The 25165-nt window shown below is 37.0% G+C and overlaps 1 protein-coding gene across 1 annotated transcript in view; it reads left to right on the top strand.

Moving 5' to 3' along the window:
• Positions 1-23568, top strand: part of LOC126256766 (NAD(P)H pyrophosphatase NUDT13, mitochondrial-like) — a 76752-nt gene extending 53184 nt beyond the window's left edge. The window contains exons 4-5 of the mRNA XM_049955507.1: positions 19008-19156; positions 23186-23568. Of these exons, the coding sequence (XP_049811464.1) occupies positions 19008-19156; positions 23186-23374 (338 nt within the window). The 3' untranslated portion in view covers positions 23375-23568. The remainder of the gene's footprint in view (positions 1-19007; positions 19157-23185) is intronic.
• The last annotated feature ends 1597 nt before the right edge of the window (positions 23569-25165 follow it).

Raw genomic sequence — 25165 nt, forward strand, 5'->3', positions numbered from 1 at the left:
AGTGCAATCTAGATGAATAACAAAACCTATTTTGCAACAGGTGATTGTGGGTTTCCTCCAAAGACAAGTCAATTTTTGTAACTGAACACAAATAAATACTGAAAATGAGTTTCAAATGTGTGGGAGAATTAATCTGATTTTTAACATAAATATAATTTTAACTTACATGTACAACATTCTCAGCTGCAGAATTGTACTGATGGATTTATGCAGACATGAACAATGATTTGCCCTCATGGCTTCAATTGTGCCTCACTTTATTTATTCTAGAATATGAAGGAGATGAATGGTTAGCTTTGAAAGATTGTGAAACTTTTATTGGCATCCATATTTAAAGATTAAAGGGTGTTGTAAACCTTTAAGATCAAAATTATATTGATAGTGGAAAATCCCAAATTGAGTGTCTGAAGATATAGTACTAATGGTCAGAACTGGTTATTTAGTTTTTAATTGCCATAAACAAATTCACTTCATAGCAAAAACTTAAGCTCATGATGACTGGTAGTCTCAATATGTACATTACAATGTAATCCATGCTAGAGTGTAAATTGGTCTTCCTCAATACCATACTCACTGCTCCTTGTTCTTTGACGTAGGCATTTCATAAGCAAATTGGTAACTCCTTCCCCGTACAATGGGACACCATCCTCCTCAAATTCTACTGTGTGCACAATTTGTTCTTGAGAATGTTGGCCAGCTTTCTGGAAGCTGCATGACCCAGTTTATCGGAAGTGTCTATACACTGTAATGAGTTTTCCCCAATTAGAATGATGCTTGTGTGAATTTTTTTATGTTCATTCGTTCACCTTTCTGGGGACTACACTCCTGTGCCATATATTAAACGCATGGCTGCAGCTTGATATAACAAGTAGTGCTACATTTTCTACAATCAGTCGTTAACTACACTGAACGTTAGAATTGCAACACCGTGAAGATAGCGTGGAACAAACATCAGATTGGTGTGAAGTTTATTACTGTATTTTATTGCATAAGCTCCCCCCTCGTATATTCCCATCCCCTACGATTTTTCATCATTAAAAATTTATTTGATTAATATAACACATCATTCCCTCTCCTGGTTCGTTCTTACTGAAGCGGCCATCAAATGACTTGACAGTGGACAACAATGGACACAGTGATACTTCGCATAAAAATATCTCCATTGTCACAACATATCGTAAATTTGAAAAGTGAAGTTGCTGATGTATTTCTAGGTTATTTTGTAACAAGTCGTCATAATGTCGAAATATGCAAACTACGTGGTGTCTAAGACGGCAGCTAGAGTGAAAGTACTGAAGTGTCGTCACAAAAAATTGTAAATTGGGCGGGCAATGAAAAAGCAAATGTGTACAAAGTGTAAAGATGAAATCACGAAGCTTAAAGAACATATTTCAAGTCTGCAATTTGTATCTCAAAACTTCAGAAGGAAAAACTTGTAGTCACTGTCGAAGCAAAAACTTGGCAAATCTTCCTCAAGTTGATTCAAGCAACTGCAAAAATTGGGCTAAAACGTCATATAAAAACAGCAGACATGAAGTGAAAACTGCTGAAGACTGTGTAGTATCAGGAAATTTAGTGATGACAACCGGTCTCACAAATATTTTTTAATATGGACTGTGCAAAGGCTATGAACAATGTATTACCACGTGACAAGATCGAAGAGGCATTAACAAGACGAGACAGGAGCACATTCCGCCCTGGAAAAACAGCCAACATGGCGGGAATGTGAACATTATACATCTGCCGACTCTGAGAAGTTCTGCTACGGTGTTGTCATCTCTTGCTGGCACAAAAAACAACATGGAAAATGTGACTCAAGACGAGACGAGTACCTGTAGCTACAGACAAAATAACGCTAACCTTCCAAAAGTAGGTTCAAATGTCTCTGAGCACTATGGGACTTAACATCTGTGGTCATCAGTCCCCTAGAACTTAGAACTACTTAAACCTAACTAACCTAAGGACACCACACACACCCATGCCCGAGGCAGGATTCGAACCTGCGACCGCAGCAGTCGCGCGGTTCCGGACTGAGCGCCTAGAACCGCTAGACCACCACGGCCTACATATGAAATTGACATTACGCTCATAGTCAAGGGCAAGGAATAGCCCCTGAATTGCGAATTATATGTAAACAAGAGATCAACAGCATGGTAAAACAAGGAGCACATCTCAAGGCAGCAACTACAGTTTGGCACGAAAATATCTCAGGGCTAAATAGTATTGATTTTTCGGTCTTTTTTGCGGGTAGTAATGACGTAGCAAAATATGAGGTAAAAGCTCGCACCTACCCTTAAATGGAGGCAGCAGCAATTTAGAAATACGAATGTGATCGTGTTTTCAATACCACATCATCGTGACCTACGCAATTGGTCCTGTGTGAATAAGGAAGTGGGAAAAGTGAATAAAGCAATGCAGAATCTATGCAGGGACTTTAAAAATGCAACATGCGTCGACATAAGCACAAAAGGAAATGATTCCAAACTCACGGCTTTCACATCAAAAGACTGGGAAAGGCGTTTGTTAGCAGTAAGGTCGTGGAAGTAATACATATGAAAACAAACACAGTGCAACACTCTGATCAAATTATACTATTGAAAGACAAAAGTGATTTAACTTAAGTAACGACTTCTATCAAGAGTGATGAAGAAGATGCATTTTTTTACCGGAGACAAACGTTTCTGCAGTAACAACATAGACAGCTGCAATGCTTATAATTCAGACATATCATATAATTATGAATGAGAATGAAAACAGTGATCAGATGTTTACGGTGCTGTAGGTGAATATCTGTTGTACAAGATATAAACTATTAGAATTGGAACATATTTGTAGCATTAAGAATGTAGATGTGATGTGTGGCAGGACATTGGCTAACAGAAAATGAAATTGACAGTTTCGTCCCTCAAGGATATGTAGTAGCTGATGTACTGTGTGGGGGGGGGGGGGGGGGGGGGGGGGGGAAGAGGAAAACTTGTAGTGTTGGGATTTATGCCAAGAATGGGCAAAAATTTTCAAAACTAGATGTGACACCACTTTGTTCAGAAATAAATGCTGAATTTAGTTGTACAAGACAAACTGAAGAAATGTATCAATTGTTAGCCTGTATAGGTCTCCAAGTGGAGATATAAATGTATTTTTTGGACAGTCTTGAGTTAATGGTTACAAAACTTCTTAAACTTAAAACAATTTTAATATTGAAATGTGAGACTCAAGGCAACATTACTCTAGAACACTATTAAAAATCGTAGCTTAAGATTCTTAAACGTGCTTAGCACAAACATGTCTCCTACTCATGATTATACATGTCTAGACAATATTATTATTAATTTGCATAGAGAGGAATATTTGACGAGCCTGGCTGATGGAGTATTTGCAGATCATGATCCTTCCCTTTTAACAGTTTATCACAAGCATCCAACTTATTTACAATAAATGTAACGTGGCATGGATGAGAGGTCAGAGAGAGGAGCACATTACGTTGTTTATTGACAAGTTAAAGAACACAAATTGAGACTCTACCTATGGGTGTCAAACAGGAAAAGCTGGAGTTGAAAATGGTTTTGATGACCTTTTTAAAAAATGGGAGACTTATGGTATTCATGTTCCTCATTCACCCCACAGTGGTCACATGGGTCTGACAGACCCGACAATTCCAGACATACTCTACAGGAAATAGCCGGTGTGGAGGTAGTGACCTGATGTCCGGTGGGCCTTTCCCTCCATTCGTCTTGTGCAAGCAGAAACCTCAGCACGACTGTAGTTCTCACCCTGCTGTCTTAAGTGTACTTATCTTTGTTGAGTTTTCATCTGCGGGTTCCTCTGACCTTCCTTGTCACAGTAAGTTTTATTTATTTTTCCTTCTGAGTATAACATTATGTAATGTATTTATTGCATAGTAGGATTCCTAAATAGGCCTTTGAGGCTCAGGGGTCTGGCAGACCCACGCAACTAGTCTTGTTACTTTTCTCACAACTCTTTTGTTTGTGCATTGAGATGTCAACATATTTTTCTTTTGCCTTTTTAGGTATGGAGGGAGAACAATTTATATTTCTGCCTGAGGATGATGATAGTGTATGAGAAATTCACATGATGCTCCTCGATGATCTTCCTCAGCTGGGCTTACGCAATACCCCTAACTTCGAGGGTGAGAATGAATTTAAAGATGAGGATTTGGAAGGTGTGGCGAGCGATGACTATTTAGAATCAAGGGAGGAAACATCTGACATGGAACAAGATAATTCCTCGGAGGAGGATGTCATTGGCGGCATTCTTCTTGGTCATGATGCTGAAAGTACATGGACCAAGAAAATTCCGCCTGGAAATAGGAGAACCCTGGAAAGGAACATTATTACACATTTACATTTGAGGCTGACATAATAAATACTATAGTTCAGTGTACAAACTTCCAAATTAGTACAAAGAAAGATAATTTTTCTCAAGAAAGGGATGCGAAGGATACAAATGCTGTTGAATTGAGGCCATTTGTGGGCGTAATATATATGCTTGGTTTGAAAAAACTGAGTCGTACAAACCTCGAGGATATATGGGCTAATGATACAACCGGTGAGGAATTTGCCGGAGCAGTGATGAGCATTCAGAGGTTTAGATTTTTAATACAACATTTACAATTCAATGATAAACGAACTTGTAAAGAGAGAGAAAAAGATGATAAACTAGCTCCAATTAGAGAGCTTCTTGAACAAATATCTGGTAATTTCCGAAAGTGTTATACTATTGGGGAATATGCTATAATTTACGAAAAGCTTGAGGCTTTCAGAGAAAGATGCCCTTTCAAGCAATATATACCTTCGAAACCCGCCAGATAAGGTGTAAAGATGTTTCCTCTTACCGATGCACGGACCTTTTATACTCTCAATTTGGATGTTTATCCTGGAAAACAGCCGCCTGGACCCTTCTCGACTGGCTTGTCTCCATATGAAGTGGTGATGCGTCTTACGAAGCCTGTACACAGTACTGGCAGAAATATTACTATGGACAACTGGTTCAGTAGCTTTGCACTGGCCAAAGAATTGTTGAATAAAAGGTTGACAGTGGTTGGGATGGGAAGAAAAAATAACAAAGAATTACCACCTAGAATTGCAAATAAATGAAATTTGTATTGCACCCAATTCTTGTTTGATGACACAAAAACTTTTATTGCATATCAGGCCAATGACCGTTTTCTATTCATTGCTGAATGTTAGTGGAATTAATGAAATGGAGTGTACAGTTCGCAAAAAGGTACTCTTTCGAAGAAAAGGCATACCTTTATGAAAGAACTTGTCTTTGGTCTTGTTGCTGAGCAAGTGAAATGGGAGAAATACATGGAAAATCTTCCCAGGCAATTGAGATCATCGATTGACAACTTATTTCCAATATTGTGTCCGCAACCATCGAGTGGAACCAGTTTCAGACATCAAACCAAGGAAGGAAAAGATGTGACGATTGTTCCAGTAATACTGATAGGGAAGCTAACTACCAATGTATGAAATGCCAAAAGTACATTTGCATAAAGGACCATTCCATCTTCGTTTGTAAATATTGTTATAATTACTATTTAGAAGTAAATAATAAGTAAATATTGTTCAAACATAAAGCATACTATTAAAATTTGTTTCTCATTTATAAACATTGTTTATTAGTATACATTTCCTGTAACATTTCTATATAAACATAATTTGTAAATACATGTATTATACATATTATTCTATTGAGTTTCATTTTATTGTATTTTATAATGATGGTAAACTTATGACATGACTTAGGAGAACTAAATATACAACAGTAAACAGCTAAAATGACTCTTGGGTCTGTGAGGCCCAGTGTGACTGCTTCTGTTACCACAAGGAGCACGACCTCTGCCAGGTTAATAAAAATTAGTTCCCCTGATAGACCTAAATGTAAAACAAAAAATCAACTGGTATACAAAAAAATTGGTAGAAATGAGAGAAAACACACCTGTACTGTATCGAAAAAATGAGGATAATCAAGGGGAGGAGGAGAGGAGTAGGGTCTACAACGAATACCGCAGGAGTAAAAAGCATTGCAAAGCCAAGCTCAGACAGGCCAAAAAAGCAGCATGTGAAAGGTACATAGAAGGTGCCCCAAATAAATGCAGGGTGGTTATCAGACAAGATAATTCTATCAGCCATTTATATCAAACTCTGCTTGATCCACGAGATCAGATTCTTCTGCAAGGGATGTACTCGATCCCCTGCTGCCTGAAGGATCTTTATTTCGTTGGGACAAAATCACGCCTTATGAGGTCTGTGAAACTGTTTCCGAATTGTCCAATTCCAAAAGTATGAACTGCTACTGGACATCCAATTATGTTGTTAAAAAGAACAGTTTTACTTTTAATAAATGTTTAGAGTATGGAGTTAAAGAGTTGTTCCCATATACAAAAAGAATGATAAACTACTCCACATAACTATCAGCTAGTTTGAATCACTTATGTACATTCAGTTAAGTAATTACTTTGAACGACATGCCCTTTTTTATGCAACAGTGAGGATGGATTTTGGCCAGGTAAATACCTCTGCAGCTGTTCTAGAAATTGTTGACCAAACTTTAATTGTGTCTGAAAATAAGAAGATGGTGTCACTTGTATTATGTGATTCAAGGAAAGTTTTTGACTGCATTCCTTTTAAACATATTACTAACAAAATTGGAGTGTTATCTACGTTGGCAGTATTGTCTTCCTAGCTAACCAACAGAAGACAGTTTGTCTCAGTTAGTGATAGACATTCCCTGTTAGTAGAAATTTGCACAGGTGTACCACAGGGCTTGGGTCCTTGGCCCCTTCTTTTCCTTTGTGGCTGTCAATGACCTGCCCCATTGTGTATCACAGTCTGCAATCTGCTGTGCTTATTATACAACTTTACTTTCTTTGCATCATGACATCCCAAGCATTAATAAGATCACTCAAGGAACTCTTGACTCCACACTGAACTGGTTTGCAGCCAATAAACTTGTGTGCAATCCAGACAGAACTCAGAAGCTTATGTTAGGATTGACTAAGGATAGAAAATAAATGTTAGGAACACATACCGAAGCCAAACTCAGTTGGGAAGAACATATCAATCACATCTGTAAAAAGATCTCACAAGTGTCCTACCTCATATGGAAACTGAGAGATATGGTCAGTAATAACTATCTCTGTGTGGCATATTTTGGGCTCTTTCAGTCACACATCTCGTATGGTCTTCTCATATGGGGACATTCTCCTCATATCAGCAACATTTTAAAAATAAAAAAAAAGTTGTCTGCATATTGTGCAAGGCTGGTTATAAACAGCACTGTTGCCCTCATTTAACAAGGCTTAAGCTACTAACAGTTGTGGATCTGTTCATCTGTGAGTCTGTGCTCTTTGTCAAGAACAGCATTAAGGAATTTGTTTTAAGGGAAATGAGACACAAATATGACACCAGAAATAAGGCAAACATTGACATTCCATTGCACAGACAAGCCATAACAGGAAACTCCTATGAAGTAAATGCCCTCAAAATTTTTAACAAGCTACCTCTCACTGCTTGATCCCTGCATTCAAAAAGTTCAAAACAAAATTGTATGACTGGCTTACAAAAAACCCAATATACAATATGAAAGAGCTCTATGATATGGACAATACTGATGGTAATATTTAAAATTATAGCTGTATATAAGGTAGTTAACCTATACGTGAATTGTAAAGGTTAATTGTAATAATGTAAGTGCAACTGTAACTTGATACTATTAAGATATTAGCTGATATTATTAAGAAAGCCTATTCTACTGTATGTGGACAATGGCAATGAAAGATTGATTCTGAATGAAAGATTCTGATTCATGGCAAAATTTAAATTACATCTGTTATCTTACACTGATACAGACAGAGTGAAAGCTGCAGGAAGAAATTTCTCCATTCAGTACAATATTGGTGGGGACAAAGAGATAAACTCATGACTGCAAAGGCAAGCTCCAAATCTTTCCATCGGCATAAAACAGAAATATCCCGAAATTGATAATGGTATAAGTGCTCATGTCAGTTGAATTCAGAATGCTGTTTGTGCTGTTTGTGGGGCTTCATCCATTTCATTGGTTATCTTCCCTAGAAATGATTCAGAACAAAGCTCGCGAGATAGCTGCCACTGACAGAAAGGATTTTAAAGCAAGCATTGGTTGGGTGATTATTTTTATGAGACAGCAAATCTCAGTCTACAAAGGAGGACATCTTTGCACCAGTGCTTACCCTGAGACTATACAGATAAGGTAATAGAGTTCCACTGTTACGTAATACAAGTATGACAGCAATATGACTATTTGTTCTCCTTGACCAGATGCCAGTGTTTCTAGATATGCTGCAAACAGCACTGTTGCTCCAACTAGCTCAAAAAATGTGCTTGTGAAGACAAGTGGAGTGCAGAGATTAAGATGCGCAGTGATGTTGTACATGACAGCAGATGGCAATAAACTTACACCATATGTCCTCTTTAAATGGAAGGCATTATCAAAGGAGACTATCCTTCATGGAATTCACTTTTGAGTTCAGGAAAATGGCTAGATGACAGCAGATTTTATGGTGGATTCGTTGGAGAAAGTCTACGGAAGACAACCAATGAAATGGATGAAGCCCCATCCTGCCATCATCCATGGAGGATTAGCATCCATTCTTCAATCTTTAGATGTCGGTGTGAACGAAACTTTGAAAGAACATCATCTTTTGTTACAAATTACTGTAATGTAACTTTTACCTACCTAATACATTGTTTCCCTTCCTTTCTGAATTCCTAGAAGCACCACTCTACTACTTGAGTAATCCCCTCCCTAGTGTTATTGGAAAACATTTTGAGAAAAAAAGAGGGAATTATGTAATAAAATATGGTACATGCATGAATATGAAAGTGATTTACCTTATAGTGCAGCCGCCCACATGTACAGCCGCACGGAGGAGTTAGGTGTAACACTATCTACATTGTACACCATCTGGCCAGTGGTGGCTGGTTATCATGTGCTAATGTGGTACAGCCCAATGTAAATATTGCACTAAAATTATGCCATTTCTCTTCAAGTGCTAGTCAAAATGACACTAAAATTACATCATTTCTCTTTGAATGCCAGCTGGGTATGCAAATAAAATGGATGAAAACATGTTCCATAACACTATCTCTGCAGTAAGTAGAAACCAGTATTGAGTGCTGAAATGATGGTCAGCAATGCTACAATCAACTTGGCGAAGGGACACAGTTGTATTTTTACTACTGCTCTGATGTGACATCATCCCTTCCACCACTGAGTGCTATATTGCTCACAGCACCAGGTCATATTTTTCTTTGAAATTGCTTGTAACTTATTGTGCAAGTGCAGTGTATGAGGGTCATTTAGGATTGAGAATATGAGGGTTTATTAGGAGTAGCTGAAGTAATGGCTCCATGGGCGAGTGGTTACCATCACTGATGTAATTCGTTGGCTCAGGTTCGATTCCCGGTACTACTAATATTTTTTTCCTTCGTTTTATCTTATTCCTCACAATCTTAAACAGTTAATTAAAACATTTAAATACATGTAAACAGTTCAGTTTGCATATGTAAAATTAATACAGGGTGAGGCATAAAATGTCATTACTTGTGCTTCAGAATTTTTTTTATTTACGGAATAATACTCAAATGATGTTGCCATTTTACAAAATTAATGCTTGAAACTAACATCTCCCAGGTAACAGCCGTTTTCAGCAATGCACTTCTCAAGCTGCTCTAGGAAATTGGCTTCCACTCTCTCCAACACTGCTCTATCAATTTGGACAACTTCCACACAAATTGCTTCCTTCAGTTCTTCAAGTGTCCATGGTTTATGCTCTTATACATGTGACTTGAGGTTGCCTCACCAAAAGTAGTGCACATGGACAGGTCTGGGGAATGAGGAGGCCAACTAATGTCAACAAACCAGGAAATGACGGCTTGCTGAAACCGAACTTGCCAGATAGGAATATGTCTTCTTCTTGGTCCAGGTGGGAAGAACTCAATGATCATCTGTCTATAACAGTCTTATGTTACAGTTACAGTGTTCCCGTTATCATCTTGGAAAAAGTATGGACCAGTAACATTTGCACCAGTTGCAGCACACCAGTCACATTGGGACTATGTAATGGTCTCTCAAGCATTAGTTCTGGATTTTTACTGACCCAGTAATGACAGTCTTCTGATTTACCATGCCATTCAAATGAAAATGAGCTTCATCACTCATAAACAAAATGATGTCCATTTCTTGAGCAAAATTTCGCTGCTGTGCGTAATCTCTAGGGATCAATTTTTGCACCATGACCATTTTGTAGGGATGAAATTCTAGATCAATAAGCAAAATTTGCCTTACTGATCGATTACTGAGGCACAGTTCAACAGAATGTCTCCTAGCAAATTGACCAGGTTTATGGTGTATGGCTTGCTGAACTCTTTCAACATTTTCTGCAGTGCTTACTGAGTGAGGAACCCATGGCGGTTTTCTATTAATCACTGTTCCTCATAAACGAAGTGATTTAGTCCAACATAAGATGGTGTTACGAGTGGGAACACTATTGTGTCTTGCAAGATTGAAATGGCGATGAAACTTGTGCTGAACTGCAACGATAGAATCATTGTTATGTACAAAATTATCATAAGGAAACATATGATGATGTGCAGTCCACAGCTCCATGACCTCGACTGAACTAAATGGCATGAACTACCAAACATGTGACCACATCAGTCTCCCAATGCCTAATACCTGAGCCAGAATATTATCTGTTCTAAAAACATCTGTCTTTTCTGCCTCACCCTGTATATTCAATTTAGTTATGATTACTACGTGGTTCAAGAATCATAAAAGAAGGTTGTATACAATGAAGAGGCCTGAAGATACTTGAAGGTTTCAAATAGATTATATAATGGTAAAACAGAGATTTAGGAACCAGGTTTTAAATTGTAAGACATTTCCAGGGGCAGATGTGGACTCTGACCACAATCTACTGGTTACGAACTGTAGATTAAAACTGAAGAAACTGCAAAAAGATGGGAATTTAAGGAGATGGGATCTGGATGAACTGACAGAACCAGAGGTTGTAGAGAGTTTCAGGGAGAACATTAGGGAACGATTGACAGGAATGGGGGAAAGAAATACAGTAGAAGAAGAATGGGTAGCTCTGAGGGATGAAATAGTGAAGGCGGCAGAGTATCTAGTAGGTAAAAAGACGAGGGCTAGTAGAAATCCTTGGGTAACAGAAGAAATATAGAATTTAATTGATGAAAGGAGAAAATATAAAAATGCAGTAAATGAAGCAGGCGAAAAGGAATACAAACGTCTCAAAAATGAGATCGACAGGAAGTACAAAATGGCTAAGCAGAGATCGCTAGAAGGCAAATGTAAGAATGTAGAGGCATATTTCACTTGGGGTGAGATAGATACTGCCTACAGGAAAATTAAAGTGACTTTGGAGAAAAGAGAACCACTTATATGAATATCAAGAGCTCAGATGGAAACCCAGTTCTAAGCAAAGAAGCGAAAGCAGAAAGGTGGAAGGAGTATATAGAGGGTCTGTACAAGGGTGATGTACTTGAGGACAATATTATGGAAATGGAAGAGGATGTAGATGAAGATGAAATGGGAGATATGATACTGCATGAAGAGTTTGACAGAGCACTGAAAGACCTAAGCCGAAACAAGGCCCCGGGAGTAGACAACATTCCATTGGAACTACTGGTAGCCTTGGGAGATCCAGCCATGACAAAACTCTACCATCTGGTGAGCAAGATGTATGAGACACGCGAAATACCCTCAGACTTCAAGAAGAATATAATAATTCCAATCCCAAAGAAAGCAGGTGTTGACAGATGTGAAAATTACCAAACTATCAGTTTAATAAGCCACGGCTGAAAATACTAACACTAATTCTTTACAGACGAATGGAAAAACTGGTAGAAGCCAACCTTGGGGAAGATCAGTTTGGAATCCCGTAGAAATGTTGGAACATATGAGGCAATACTGGCCCTATGACTTATCTTAGAAAATAGAATAAGGAAAGGCAAACCTACGTTTCTAGCATTTGTAGACTTAGAGAAAGCTTTTGACAATGTTGAATGGAATACTCTCATTCAAATTCTGAAGGTGGCAGGGGTAAAATACAGGGAGCGAAAGGCTATTTACAATTTGTACAGAAAACAGATGACAGTTATAAGGGTCGAGGGACATGAAAGGGAAGCAGTGGTTGGGAAGAGAGTGAGACAGGGTTGTAGCCTCTCCCCAATGTTATTCAATCTGTATATTGAGCAAGCAGTAAAGGAAACAAAAGAAAAATTCAGAGTAGCTATTAAAATCCATGGAGAAGAAATAAAAACTTTGAGGTTTGTCAAGGACATTGTGATTCTGTCAGAGACAGCAAAGGACTTGGAAGAGCAGTTGAATGGAATGGACAGTGTCTTGAAAGGAGGCAACATCAACAAAAGCAAAACAAAGATAATGAAATGTAGTCGAATTAAATCGGGTGATGCTGAGGGTATTAGATTAGGAAATGAGACGCTTAAAGTTGTAAATGAGTTTTGCTCTTTGGGGAGCAAAATAACTGACGATGGGCAAAGTAGAGAGGCTATAAAATGTAGACTGTCAATGACAAGAAAATCGTTTCTGAAGAAGAGAAATTTGTTAACATCGAGTATAGATTTAAGTGTCAGGAAGTCGTTTCTGAAAGTATTTGTTTGAAACGTGAACGATAAATAGTTTGGACAAGAAGGGAATAGAAGCTTTTGAAATGTGGTGCTACAGAAGAATGCTGAAGATTAGATGGGTAGATCACATAACTATGGATGAGGTAATGAATGGAATTGGGGAGAAGAGGAATTTGTGGCACAACTTGACTAGGAGAGGTGATGGATTGGTAGGACATGTCTGAGGCATCAAGGGATCACCAATTTAGTATTGGAGGGCAGCGCGGAGGGTAAAAATCGTAGAGGGAGACCAAGAGATGAATACACTAAGCAGATTCAGAAGGATGCAGGTTGCAGTAGGTTCTAGGAGATGAAGAAGCTTGCACAGGATAGTGTAGCATGGAGAACTGCATCAAACCAGTCTCTGGACTGAAGACCACTCAACAACTACTCTTGTTAAGTCAAAAGGCTATATATAGTCATTAAAAAATGAATATATAAGCAAGTTTAGTGTGAAAGTTTTTTGGATACCACAGCAATGAATTTATTAAAAGAAAGTGGCATTTTTCACTTTTGCTGTATTAATTTTACTTGTTCACAGCTAGTTCTAGCCTTCTAGGCATTCTCAAGTAACTCTGTGGTTCTGCAGTAGAAAAGTATGCCTCACATATTGAAATGTTAGGACCTTTAAATTAGTGTTTTCTATTTGTTTTGGTTGATAAATGTTCTCTCATTGGTTTGACAGCTTGACATTTACAAATTTATAACATCTTTGTTAATATAAAGCTGTCAAACCAACAAGAAAGCAATTCTATTCTGTACCTTTGTAAATGTCAAGTAGTCAAACCAACAGGACAGCATTTGTGAACCAAAAGGAATAGTAAACATAAGTTTCAATATGTAAGGTGTAGTTTTCTCTTGCAGAATCAGAAAAATCACTTGAGAATGGCCTAGAAGGCTGAAATTAATTGCGAACAAATAAATTTAATAAAGCAAAAGTGGAAAATGAACCTTCTTTTAATATGAAAGTCTTTTCTGCAGATGATCTGCTAAAGAGGCCCTTTTCCAGTAGATCTCAGGAGGACAAAGTGAGCCAAATGGAACTCAAACAACAGGTGTGTGTGTGGGACAAGGCTCATTGATTTGGTTCAAACTGTATTGATAGAAGTTAAATGATCGTTTCAAGTTCATGGAATATTTTGTTGATTGGGCCATTGGAAAAGGTAAAATGCTCTCTAAAGACTTATGTGCAGAGTATGAGGAAAATTCATGCAAAAACTGACAGGCAGGCAATGGTTAAAAGCACAGACTTGAAAACTTGTAGTTTGGTAACCTGAGTTTGATTCCTGCTGGTTCCATATTTTCTTTTCCTTTTATTTGTCACAGTGTTAAATAATTGATTATAAAATGTAAATCCATGTAAACAGTTCAATTTATATACATAAAATAACATTCTATACATTTATGATTACTACCCTTGTACGTCAAAAGGCTATAGGCCACCACTTAGTAGCAAATTGGTGAAATTGTGCTTGAACTGCCAGTGCATTTGATGTCTCTTCACTGAGATCAGTATAACACTGACAATTGTAGTTGTACTAGAGAGCTCCTTTGTGTATGTCATCTCACTAAAGTCTTACCCCTTGTCAGTGGATTGTTCAACTCATTAGTGTGGTGGATTCGTGCTAGCCATTTTTTTCTGGATTATTCCAGTTTTTTTTACAGATTTTGATGTAGATTTTCTTTTGTTATTCTGAATTATCTCCAGTCAATGGTTTTTTCCCCCCACAGTGCTCTAACTTAGCCACTTCATCAACCAGTTGATCTAATGAAACAACTTGTCTTCTGCAAACAACTGGAACAGTACACATAGTACCCTCTGCCATACATGATCAGGTGACTTGTGGAGTATAGCTATATATGTAGATTTACATATTACATCTCTAACTGTGTCGATTTCAACAGTTCTAACTTTCCTCCTTCTTGCTTTATAATAACCTGTTGCACAGTGGTGTGTAGGTGTGAGGCTATGTTACCAACATGGAAGGCATTTTGGAAACTGTCATCTTGAATAAAACTTGTAATTTTGAAGTGGAAAGATGTTTCTCCCCTGCAGATGAGATGTAAGATGATGGCATTGACACAAGCTGAATGTCTTGAGACCATTCTGATATCAGGAGAGAGGAGCATCCGTGTTATCACAGAGGATTACAACCAATCCCACCCACCTTCCAGACATACCACACATTACCCGCATGTGGTGGTGAAACATCTTGAAAAATTCTGTGAAACTTGCTCTGTCACAGACAACTGAAAATTGAACAATCAAAAATGGCTACTGATGAAGCAACATCAACCAATGGTCTGGCATTGTGCATTAGAATAGAATAGAACAGAATAGAAGTTTATTGTGCCGTAACATACAATTTCAACCATTGACTTAATGTACAGGACTCATCAAAGCACAAAAAATGGTCTAGAATTTTTCATATAATATCATTAATATAAGATACTGTACTGGATATATAATTAATATACAACTAATATTTTTTTCTTAAAAAGTAACAAACTTATAAAAATCAACATTCCGAAGTACATGCTCTCTCCTGCTCAAATCTTCAGGTTGTCCTTAATTAATTATTCTGCTGAATAGTAACATTTCTGCATTAGTTTCTCATGGAAGGTCTTTTTCAGTGTCTCTAATGTATACTGAGCAATTCTCTTCCTTTCAGTTTGTTATAAATTTTCATACCCATATACTGTGGAGTTTGAGCATAAAGTTGTAAACAGTGGGTAGGCAGCATAAAATTATTTTGATTTTTGGTGTTGTAATCATGCTGGAAATGATTTGCTGCAAATAAATTGGGGTTACTATGTAAAAAGATAATCAGCTCATAGATGTATATTGAGGGAACACTTAATGTACTTAGTTTTTTAAGGAGTAGATGACTTCTCTTTTCTTTACTCTACATTTTGCATGTTTCTAATTATGGTTTTCTGAAGTTTCAATATTCAACACATGGTTTGAATTAATCCAAATTACAATTCCATATCTTATTATTAATTTGAAGTAGCTGTGATATACTACTTTTCTTATGTCCATACTGGTAGCAATATACAATATCCTCATTGTTAATGCTAGGCTATTTTATTTATTTCCAACTTACAGTATGTGTGAGCCCCATGACAGATTTTTATCCAACTGTATTCCTAGGAATTTCACACAGCTAGCTTCCTGGTTTTTGTGATTGATCTGACCATTATTTAATTCTGCTTGTTCTTTTTGAAATTGCATCAACTGAGTCTTTTTCCATGTTTAATTTTAATCCATTTAAATCAAACCAAGTATCTAATTTTTTCTACTTAATACAGTTTTAGGAATTTTGTCAGTGCTGTTACTTTCAGTGATTACAGATGTGTCATCTGCAAACAAAACTGACACTCAGTGGTAAGTGGTAGATCATTTATAATACAGTGCCCCTAATTCCATATTTTTTTCCTGTTTACAGGATAGCAAGGAGTGATTCACCTTTGATAGGTCATAAAAAATTCCTGTGGCATGCAGTGAGTTGTATGATGATAAGTTAATTTTATCTGAAAAATGGTTTATTGCAGATACTGTGGTTCTTCTTTTATTTATATCTATACTGATTTTTTGAGGTTATTTTAAATTTTTCCACAGAATTTTGAATTTGTATTGTGACTACCTTTTCAAACATTTTTGATAATGAAGGCAGAAGAGAGACTGGATTATAGTTTCCCATGTCCTTTTGTGCCTTTTTTGAATAGTGGCTTGCCGGCCGAAGTGGCCGTGCTGTTAAAGGCGCTGCAGTCTGGAACCGCAAGACCGCTACGGTCGCAGGTTCGAATCCTGCCTCGGGCATGGATGTTTGTGATGTCCTTAGGTTAGTTAGGTTTAACTAGTTCTAAGTTCTAGGGGACTAATAACCTCAGCAGTTGAGTCCCATAGTGCTCAGAGCCATTTGAATAGTGGCTTAACTACTGCATACTTAAGCATGTCTGGAAACTAACTTCCTTCAAGGGACTGGTTAACTATTGTAGATACTGGCTGTGCAAGCAAGAGTCCAAACCACAGTATTCACTGCATCTTGCTGGAAACTGGGGTCAGTATAAATCACTAAAGTGAATTTTGGCCAAATGTAAATGGTGCTCTTACAAAATGCAAGTGTTGCTTTCACCAAGAACAATCCAAGTCTTCGAGTTAAGCTGCAGAATGGGTGAACACAAGCTGGAGGAAATCATCATTCCCTCTATGACATATTGTTTACAGATGAAGCTAATTTTTGTATTAAAAGAGATGTAAATAAACAGAATCACAGAAACTGGTGAGATGTCAACCCTCACAGGATGGCTCCATCAAAGGTAGTAGGCACATTGAAAGCAATTAAAGTGGAATACAGGATTCCCATATTTTTGAGCCCTTCTTCATTCATGATACATTAACAGCAGCCCACTATCTGCAGTTGTTACATGAAGATGTGCTGCTAACACTGCTGTGTGAAATGGTACAATTCCAACTTCCTTTCAGCATGGTGGCACCTCATGGGCTAACTGTCAGGGATTACTTGGAGCTTTATTATCCCTGAGGATGGATACGCCATAGAGTTCCAGAGGACTGGTTGCCATGTTCCCCAATTTATGACCATTACATTTCTACTTGTAAATGCATGTGAAGGCAGCTGTGCATGCAGTGAAGTGCAGAATGAAGATCAGAAATCTTGCCCACCTCAGTGAGCAGACTTTTGATGCTTGTTCTCATATTCTAATACATATGTTGGTTAAAGCCTTCAGGGAATGGGTTCAGTGGAAAACAACTACCTTAAAACATGCTGGATGACATGTCCTGTAGCCTTTGTGTTATCATCAGCATGTGCCCTGTTCTGTACAATGCACAGCATAACCCAAGAATGAATAAAGCTCTGCTCATATGAGAGGCACCATTGTTTTTCTCGTTTAATTCCCTATCTGTCTGATAAGTCATGTGTTCCTCTTTCCATTTGAAACTTAAGTTTTATCCAAGTTGGGGTATTACAAAATGGCTGCCGTGTTAGTAACAGCTACATAGGTTTTACACCTCTCACCCACTCATACTACTATAAATTTCTGTCATCCACTTGTTATTATTTTTGGAAGGACAGTTCCACACCTCTGGGTGACTCTGTATTATTCTGTTACGTTATTTATTATTGTCAGGTTTTTGTAACTCCTCCATATGGTGTGAGGGTGGTGCGGCGTGTAACTGTATTGTACCTTGTATTTGTTTTTATTTTTAAAATCATACTTTGTTCTTTATCTGAGATTTCTTTCATATCATTACTTTAAGTGCAGTATCCTTATTGGTAATGAAACCTATGTATTCTGGTAGTAAAAGACTATACTGATTACAGCATTGTTTAGCCTTCTTTCTTTCTACTTACATGTAATACTCCAGCAATAACTCAATGACCCAGTAACATTCTATGGGTAATGGTCAAAATTTACTCAACATAAACAAAATGGGGCTCATGGTATGTTCAGCTCATCTCTGCTATCTTCTGAATAAGAGAACTGGATATCTACATGGCTCAGTCTACATACAAGCAAAGATTGTATTGCAATGGCTTCTGGGTCTTTCAGGCTTGGAAGCGACTGCCATTAGTTAAGGAAGTGTAGCTCTAAATTACCTGTGTACTATCTTTTATGATAGTTAATTTTTAATATAATCTCTACACCTAGATAGGCAGTACTAATTCTTATTGTTAGTGTCTATTGTGGCTCATTTTGCTCCTCAAACATTATGGTGTCTAATCAGATTTGCAAATCATGATGAGAGAGTCTGCCAATCCACAAGAAAATTACTGTAGTGAACAGGCAAAACAAACAATTTTTCTAATATTTTTCATGACCTAGAAGTGATAGCCATACTCTATAAGATGATTACTGAACTTAAATACCCATGAAGAGTCAAAGTTTCATTTTTAATCAGTGTTCAGCCTCTAGTTTTGATGTTGGGCGGTAGGTACTTTCACAAGAAGGCAAATATTAGATTCTTAATACTAGACGGTTGTTACTTTGCTCATTGATACCTTTGTTTAATAGTATCATTTTCCTGCTTAAGAGGACAAAATTAATTTTGTACAGAAAGTGTGTGGGAATACAAACATATGCCAACAGAAAAGTGTTCTATTGTCATGTTTAAAAAAATTGCTTCTTTCTTTTTTGTAACCTGAATTCACTGTCGCATTGTTTGAGCCATTGCACATCCTTTTCTTCATTGTGGATTGGAAAATGGTTTGTGACTGTTTCCAGGCTTTATTAAGAATATGAGTAACAATTTAAAAAAATGCTTTACAGGTGAGTCCATTGAAGAAAATATTAGAAGAGAAGTAGCCGAGGAAGTAGGTATCGCAGTAGAAGCCATACAGTATGTTAGCTCGCAACACTGGGCTTTTCCAATAAATAGCCTCATGATTGGTTGCACTGCAGCTGCAGAAGAACAGATGGTACATATCAGAAGGAAAATTCACTTGAGAAAATTTTAAAATTGCAAGGAGACAGAATGGCTGGCCTTTACTTATCTTCATCAGAATTCCAAGTTCTGCCATGCGACATATTCAGAAGTAGAAAGAGCTTTCACAACTGTTTGTTTCTTCCCAGGAAGAAAACAGGGCAGTCAAAGACATAATGTGTACCTTATTGTTTTGTTTCGTATGCTGTAGTTTTGTCAATTTTCCTCTTTTGCCTTGCTTCTTCTTGATGACTGAATGTAGTGAATTGTTATTAACTAATATACACAGTCCAATAGAAATGGCATTTCATTTTTCTTCTTATTCATTATTTTAACAAGTTCAGATTTGAAGATCAGATATTTTTAAGAATATATTGAGGGTCTACATCCTAACACAGATCGGTAAGCTATACCAAATTGAAGAAATTTCAAACATTTCACAAGTGGCACTTAGCATCAAAATAACTGTAGATCTTCACAACCAACAACAAAATATTAACATATTAAATGAAGATACAGTAGCTGTAACAATTGAAACCTAGTCCACAACTTATGAAAACAACATGATGTGTAAGTACCAAATGCTTGCCTTTGACTGTGGTTTGTATGTGACACTTGTCTAAAGGGGCATATATTACAAAAATTAGAAAAGCATGATACTGTTTAATTTTATATATTAACATAAAACACCAAAGAAATAAAATATAGAAAGATACAATAGTCAATGAAGTAAGTTTGTTTAACCAAAAACTGTGTAACTATAAAATGGCAAAATAATAGGTATGACTTAATGAGAGGGCAGTTGTAATGTCCATGTGGATTCCTGAAGACCCCCAAGAATTTTCATGAAAGTGAAATTTTCTGATTGGAATAATTAACAAAACTAACAAGAGGATAACATCACTATTGATTTTAATGGAAGGGCTATAAATAATCAAGTAGAGGTAGCAGATATGTTTAATAACAATTTCGTAAATGCAGTAGAAAATATAGTAACAAAAAGCAAGACAAAAATCAAAAGAGTATGTTGAACAAGCAACTTGCATTAAATTCCTCAAAAATAAAAGCTGATATGGATTTGATGGCATTTCCAACAGAGTACTAAAGACTTGTTTTCATATAATAAGCACCATCTTTTCTGAAATGTGTACTGCACCATTAACATGGGGCATTTTTCTAGAGACTGAAGTATGCCATTTTTAAATCCTTCTATAAGAAAAGTAGTGGGAGAGATGTCAATAACTACCAACCCAATTTTCCAAAATGTTTGAGAATGTCATATAGTCTGGAATAGTATCCCAGCTTCACAACAATAATATCCTCAGTAAATAACAGCTTGGATTTCAGAAGAGTTGCTTAATTGAGAATGCCAGTTACACATTCACTTACCAAATTTTACAAGCACTAAATAACAAAACAGCTCCAACTGGTACATTCTGTGACCTATTTAAGGCATTTGACTGAATGAATCACAATCTTCTGCTGGATAAACTAAAGTTTTATGGAACTGGTGGTATGGCAAACCAATGGATAATGTCATACCTAAATAAAAGAATGCAGAACGTTATGTTTAATAACTCAACCAATGTAAGCAGGGGAGATACTTCTGACTGGGAAGAAATCATTTATGGAGTTCCACAAGGCCAAATGTTAGGACCACTACTGTTTTTCATATATGTAAATTACCTTGTTCTTTTTGCTGATGCCACTAATGTATCGTTATCAGTCCAAACAAACATACAGCAACAGAAGAAATGGTAAGTAATGTTCTTAGAAGTATTATTGAGTGGTTGTCTGTGAATGGTCTCACTCTCGGTTTCAAAAAGACACAACATATTCAGTTCTGCACATCTAGAGGTACTTCACCAGTGATTAATGTGACACATGGGGAGGAAAAATAACTAGGGCAGAAATGTCAAAATATTTAGGTGTCCGTATCAATGAGAATTTAAACTAGTTAAAACACATTTCGGAATTCGTAATACAACTTAGCTCAGCCACATATACTATGAATCGTTGCAAATTTTAGGAAGAAACAAATCATTGAGCTACATATTAGGTATTTTTATTCATTAATGTCATATGAAATAAAGTTCTTTGGTAAGTCATTTTTAAGGAAAAAAGTCTTCATTGCTAAAAATACGCAGTAAGAATAATATGTGGTGCTCACCCACGATCATCTTGTAGACATCTGTTTACGGTGTTACTCATTTTGACTACTGCTTCGCAGTATATTTGTTCTCTCAGCATGTTTGTTGTAAATAATCCACTGCAGTTCAAAGGGAACAGATGCACATAATTACGATAGCAGAAGAAAAAATGACATCCATTACTCAATATTAAGGTTTTCTTTAGCACAAAAATTGGATTTTTTATCAGTTACCCAATGGTATAAAATGTTTGACAGACAGCAAAGTTAAAATTGAAAGCAAACTGAAGAAGTTTCTCCTTGACAGGTCCTGTTCCACTGAAGAATTTCTTGGAATGTGTAAGAGATGATGGGTAGTAACTCACAACAGTACTAAAAAAACCCTATCAATCAGGTAAAAGGGGAAGGTGATAGTTAATGGAGCACAAGTTCACATCTCTGGCGTTCAAGAAGATAGTACTGGGTGGGATAATCCAAATGACCCATGTTGTGTAGCAGGCACTCGAGTTCCTTGACTCATGTTGTAACTGGGTAGGGGGTGTGCCCAAGGTGAACAGTTTTCCTTTGTCATTTCACGTACTCCGCCAGTTTAACTGTGGTCATCTGTACTAATACATAAAAGGAGAAATGTTGATTCATGTTGTTTCCAAAAATCTCAGAGTACTTGACCAATTTAATTCATATTTTTACATGATATTCTAATAAACATTCTGACGGACATCACATATAAAAGTTATTGACTGATTTACTGATCCCAAGCGATTTAACCATTCATTTTAATTGAATTGAATTCTCAGTCATGATTTTAGCTGCAATAATGGCAAACTCAGACATTCAAATACATTGGAATGGATTTATAATCAGAGTGTATTTCACATGGCAAGTTGTGTGTTTCCCTTTCACAAACTGATGGTTCAGGAAACCAGAACCGGAAACAAAAAATGTTGTGTATTTGAAATTTTGTAATTGTATTGATTATAACTGAAAAAACCTTTAAAACAACAGGAACCAGTAATGAAAACAAAGAAGTCTTTTTCATTCATATTCTATATGATTTATTCTGATATATATTTCTGTACCTTGAAATGGGTGAAGTCACAATGATAAGCTGAAATTTGTATCCTGACACATTTCCATGGGATACCCCAGATTAAGTGTATATCTAATTCCTGTACAAATTTAGCACTGAAGAAACATTGCTAAGTTTTATAGTTACTATATAAAATGTCATACAGTGAACATATGTTCTTGATAAACAACATGTATGGTTTCACATGTTACATCACTTTTGATGTTGTTGTATTTACCAATGGTTGGGTTTGGAATAAATGGTAGCGGATGTGAGTGCATGTTACAGATTTTACAAAAGGAATGATTGCAGGTGTAGCACCCTGGAGGCAGAGATTATAATTCCGCAATATTATATGTTTTGATTTGGAGCTTAGATGGTGACAGGATGTGGTGGTGGGTGATGTTGAAAGGATACCTGGGAGAGATAATCTCATTTCAGGATTTGCCTTAAAGTTGTGGCCATGGCAGCATTCAAAGCCTGGATAGTACTAGGTGAAAACCAGATACTGTTTCCTCTACTTTTAAATATATCAGCAGTACTTGGACTTTTGCCACCTGAAGGTGATTACTGGCCATTCTTCATGTCTCCTTGCAATTATGCAGATGTTATTTGTCAACAGATAGTTATAAGATTACATTTTTCTGTTAAAAGCAACCTTAAATAAATGATGAGTTATTCTATTGAAAAATAGTTTATAGCTTAGTATGAATTATGAGATTTTTACTTGAAAGATAAACAGTATCATTAATATGGTGCTCCTCTTTTAATTGTTTACTCATCCAATGTTTTATAATCTTGTTTAGCTCTCCATTGATCATGAAGAATTGGAAGATGCCAAGTGGTTTACACCAGAGCAAGTTAGAAATGCTGTGCAGCGTATAACTCAGAAAAACAAGGAAGTTTTAAAAAATTCAAGTGAAATTTGGATTCCACCTCCAGGTGCTTTGGCTCATACTTTAATAACACATTGGTTGCAAACACATGAACAATGAACCATTTGGATTCTTATGGGTCACCTGAAATGTTTTCAGCCTCCTTGTATTTAAATACTTCAGTATATGTTGAACTATGGTATATTTTTTGCCAGTATGCATACGGTGTATAGAGGAAATGTCAGATTTTGTTGAGGAGTACAGAAAAAATGATAATATTGGGACAATGCTAAATTAAAATTACAATATCTTTATTTCTGTGTGTGTTGTCATCTTTTCAGCCCTTTCCCAAATGTAACATATCTTATTACTGTCCTTTTTATTAATTCTTGAGTTTTTTCATACTGTATATGGTTTATAATGCTGCTGGAATAATGAAAAGGGAATAAATGACAGCTGGTATCTTTTACAAGCAGGTGCATATTTTAGTAGCACATTTTTTCCAATTTAAGATCAAAATGATTCAAACCAGATTATGTTCCTGAAATTGATGATTGTCACCATGCCATACCATTAACACTTCTGCCCCACATTAAGTAATAAGTTAGCAAAGTACACACCACTCATAGATTAGGCCTTAGGCCTGTTCTGACTAGCCAAGTGTTCCCTACAAAGCGATATGTAGAGTGATCTATGTTTGTGGGACATATGGTCAATATGTCACCAGTCTCTCCAACTGCTATTGCCAGTAGATGAATCCTGATGATACCACTACTTCTTTATTAAAATGGCTCCTAATTTGGCTCACAGGGGCTGCGTGGACCCCACACCAGACCTCCCTACCTGAGAAAATATCTGAGGAAGCACTAGGAACCTAACCTGAAGGTGGTCAAGTAACAAGTTTCTTGCCTAATTTCAAATATGTTTGATTTTGATGTTCCACTGAAACGTAAACTACAGGTGTTTCAAAATCAAAAGGACAAAAAGAAAGTATTCCTGTGACTACAGTAATGACTTTGTTTCAGAAATACACATATAGACTAAAAGGTTAATTCTCACGTTTTAGGTTGACAACAGTGAAAGAATGGAAAGCTGCCGTTGTTGTTCATCACTGATGTTAGTGTTAAAAATGGTAGCATCCATGGTGGAAAACAAAGGAGCCCCAGGAAAGCTATGTGTAATGCCAGCAGAATAGGAAATGTGTCGCAACCAACAATGTGACATGTTTTGTGCAAGCTTCTGCAGTTCAAGGCTTAGAGAGAATTAAAATACCACAGGTGCTAAAACCAGCCGATAAATCAAAATGGAGACAATTATGTATTGATTTCCAAGTGCAGATGGACATGTGTTCTGTGATGAAGCCACATTATGAGAGTATATGTTACACAACCCCCCCCCCTCTCTCTCTCTCCCTCCCTCTCTCTCTCTCTCTCTCTCTCTCTCTCTCTCTCTCTCTCTCTCTCTCTCTGTGTGTGTGTGTGTTGCTTTTTTTTTCTCCAGTTGTGGCCAGTTGACAGAAGAGGTACCCGACTTTGTTATTGTCACGACGTTGGAGATCATCAAAATGGGTGTGGACAAGTGAACAGAACTTTACTCAGAAAGCTGTTTTATGACAATAACATTAATAGTGCTGCAGCTGTTTGTGAGTATTGACACATTAAAGGAATACAGAGAGGTCCTCTTTTGGCACTGGGGCTGAAGAACATGATTCAGAAGTTTGAATGAACTGGTGAGTTGAGAATTGTTCCTGGGAGAGGCTAATAGGCAAATGCGCCAAAAATTGTTGGAGAAGTTACTGTTGAATGCAATGTGCGATCTTCAAGCAGTGCACAGTTTGCGCCATGACAGCTGAACATTCCATGGTTCACCATTTGAAAAGCGATATGAACAGTTGTGGAGTGGTCTACATTA

This window comes from Schistocerca nitens, chromosome 1 (genome assembly GCF_023898315.1).
Source record: "Schistocerca nitens isolate TAMUIC-IGC-003100 chromosome 1, iqSchNite1.1, whole genome shotgun sequence".
Taxonomy (NCBI): domain Eukaryota; kingdom Metazoa; phylum Arthropoda; class Insecta; order Orthoptera; family Acrididae; genus Schistocerca; species Schistocerca nitens.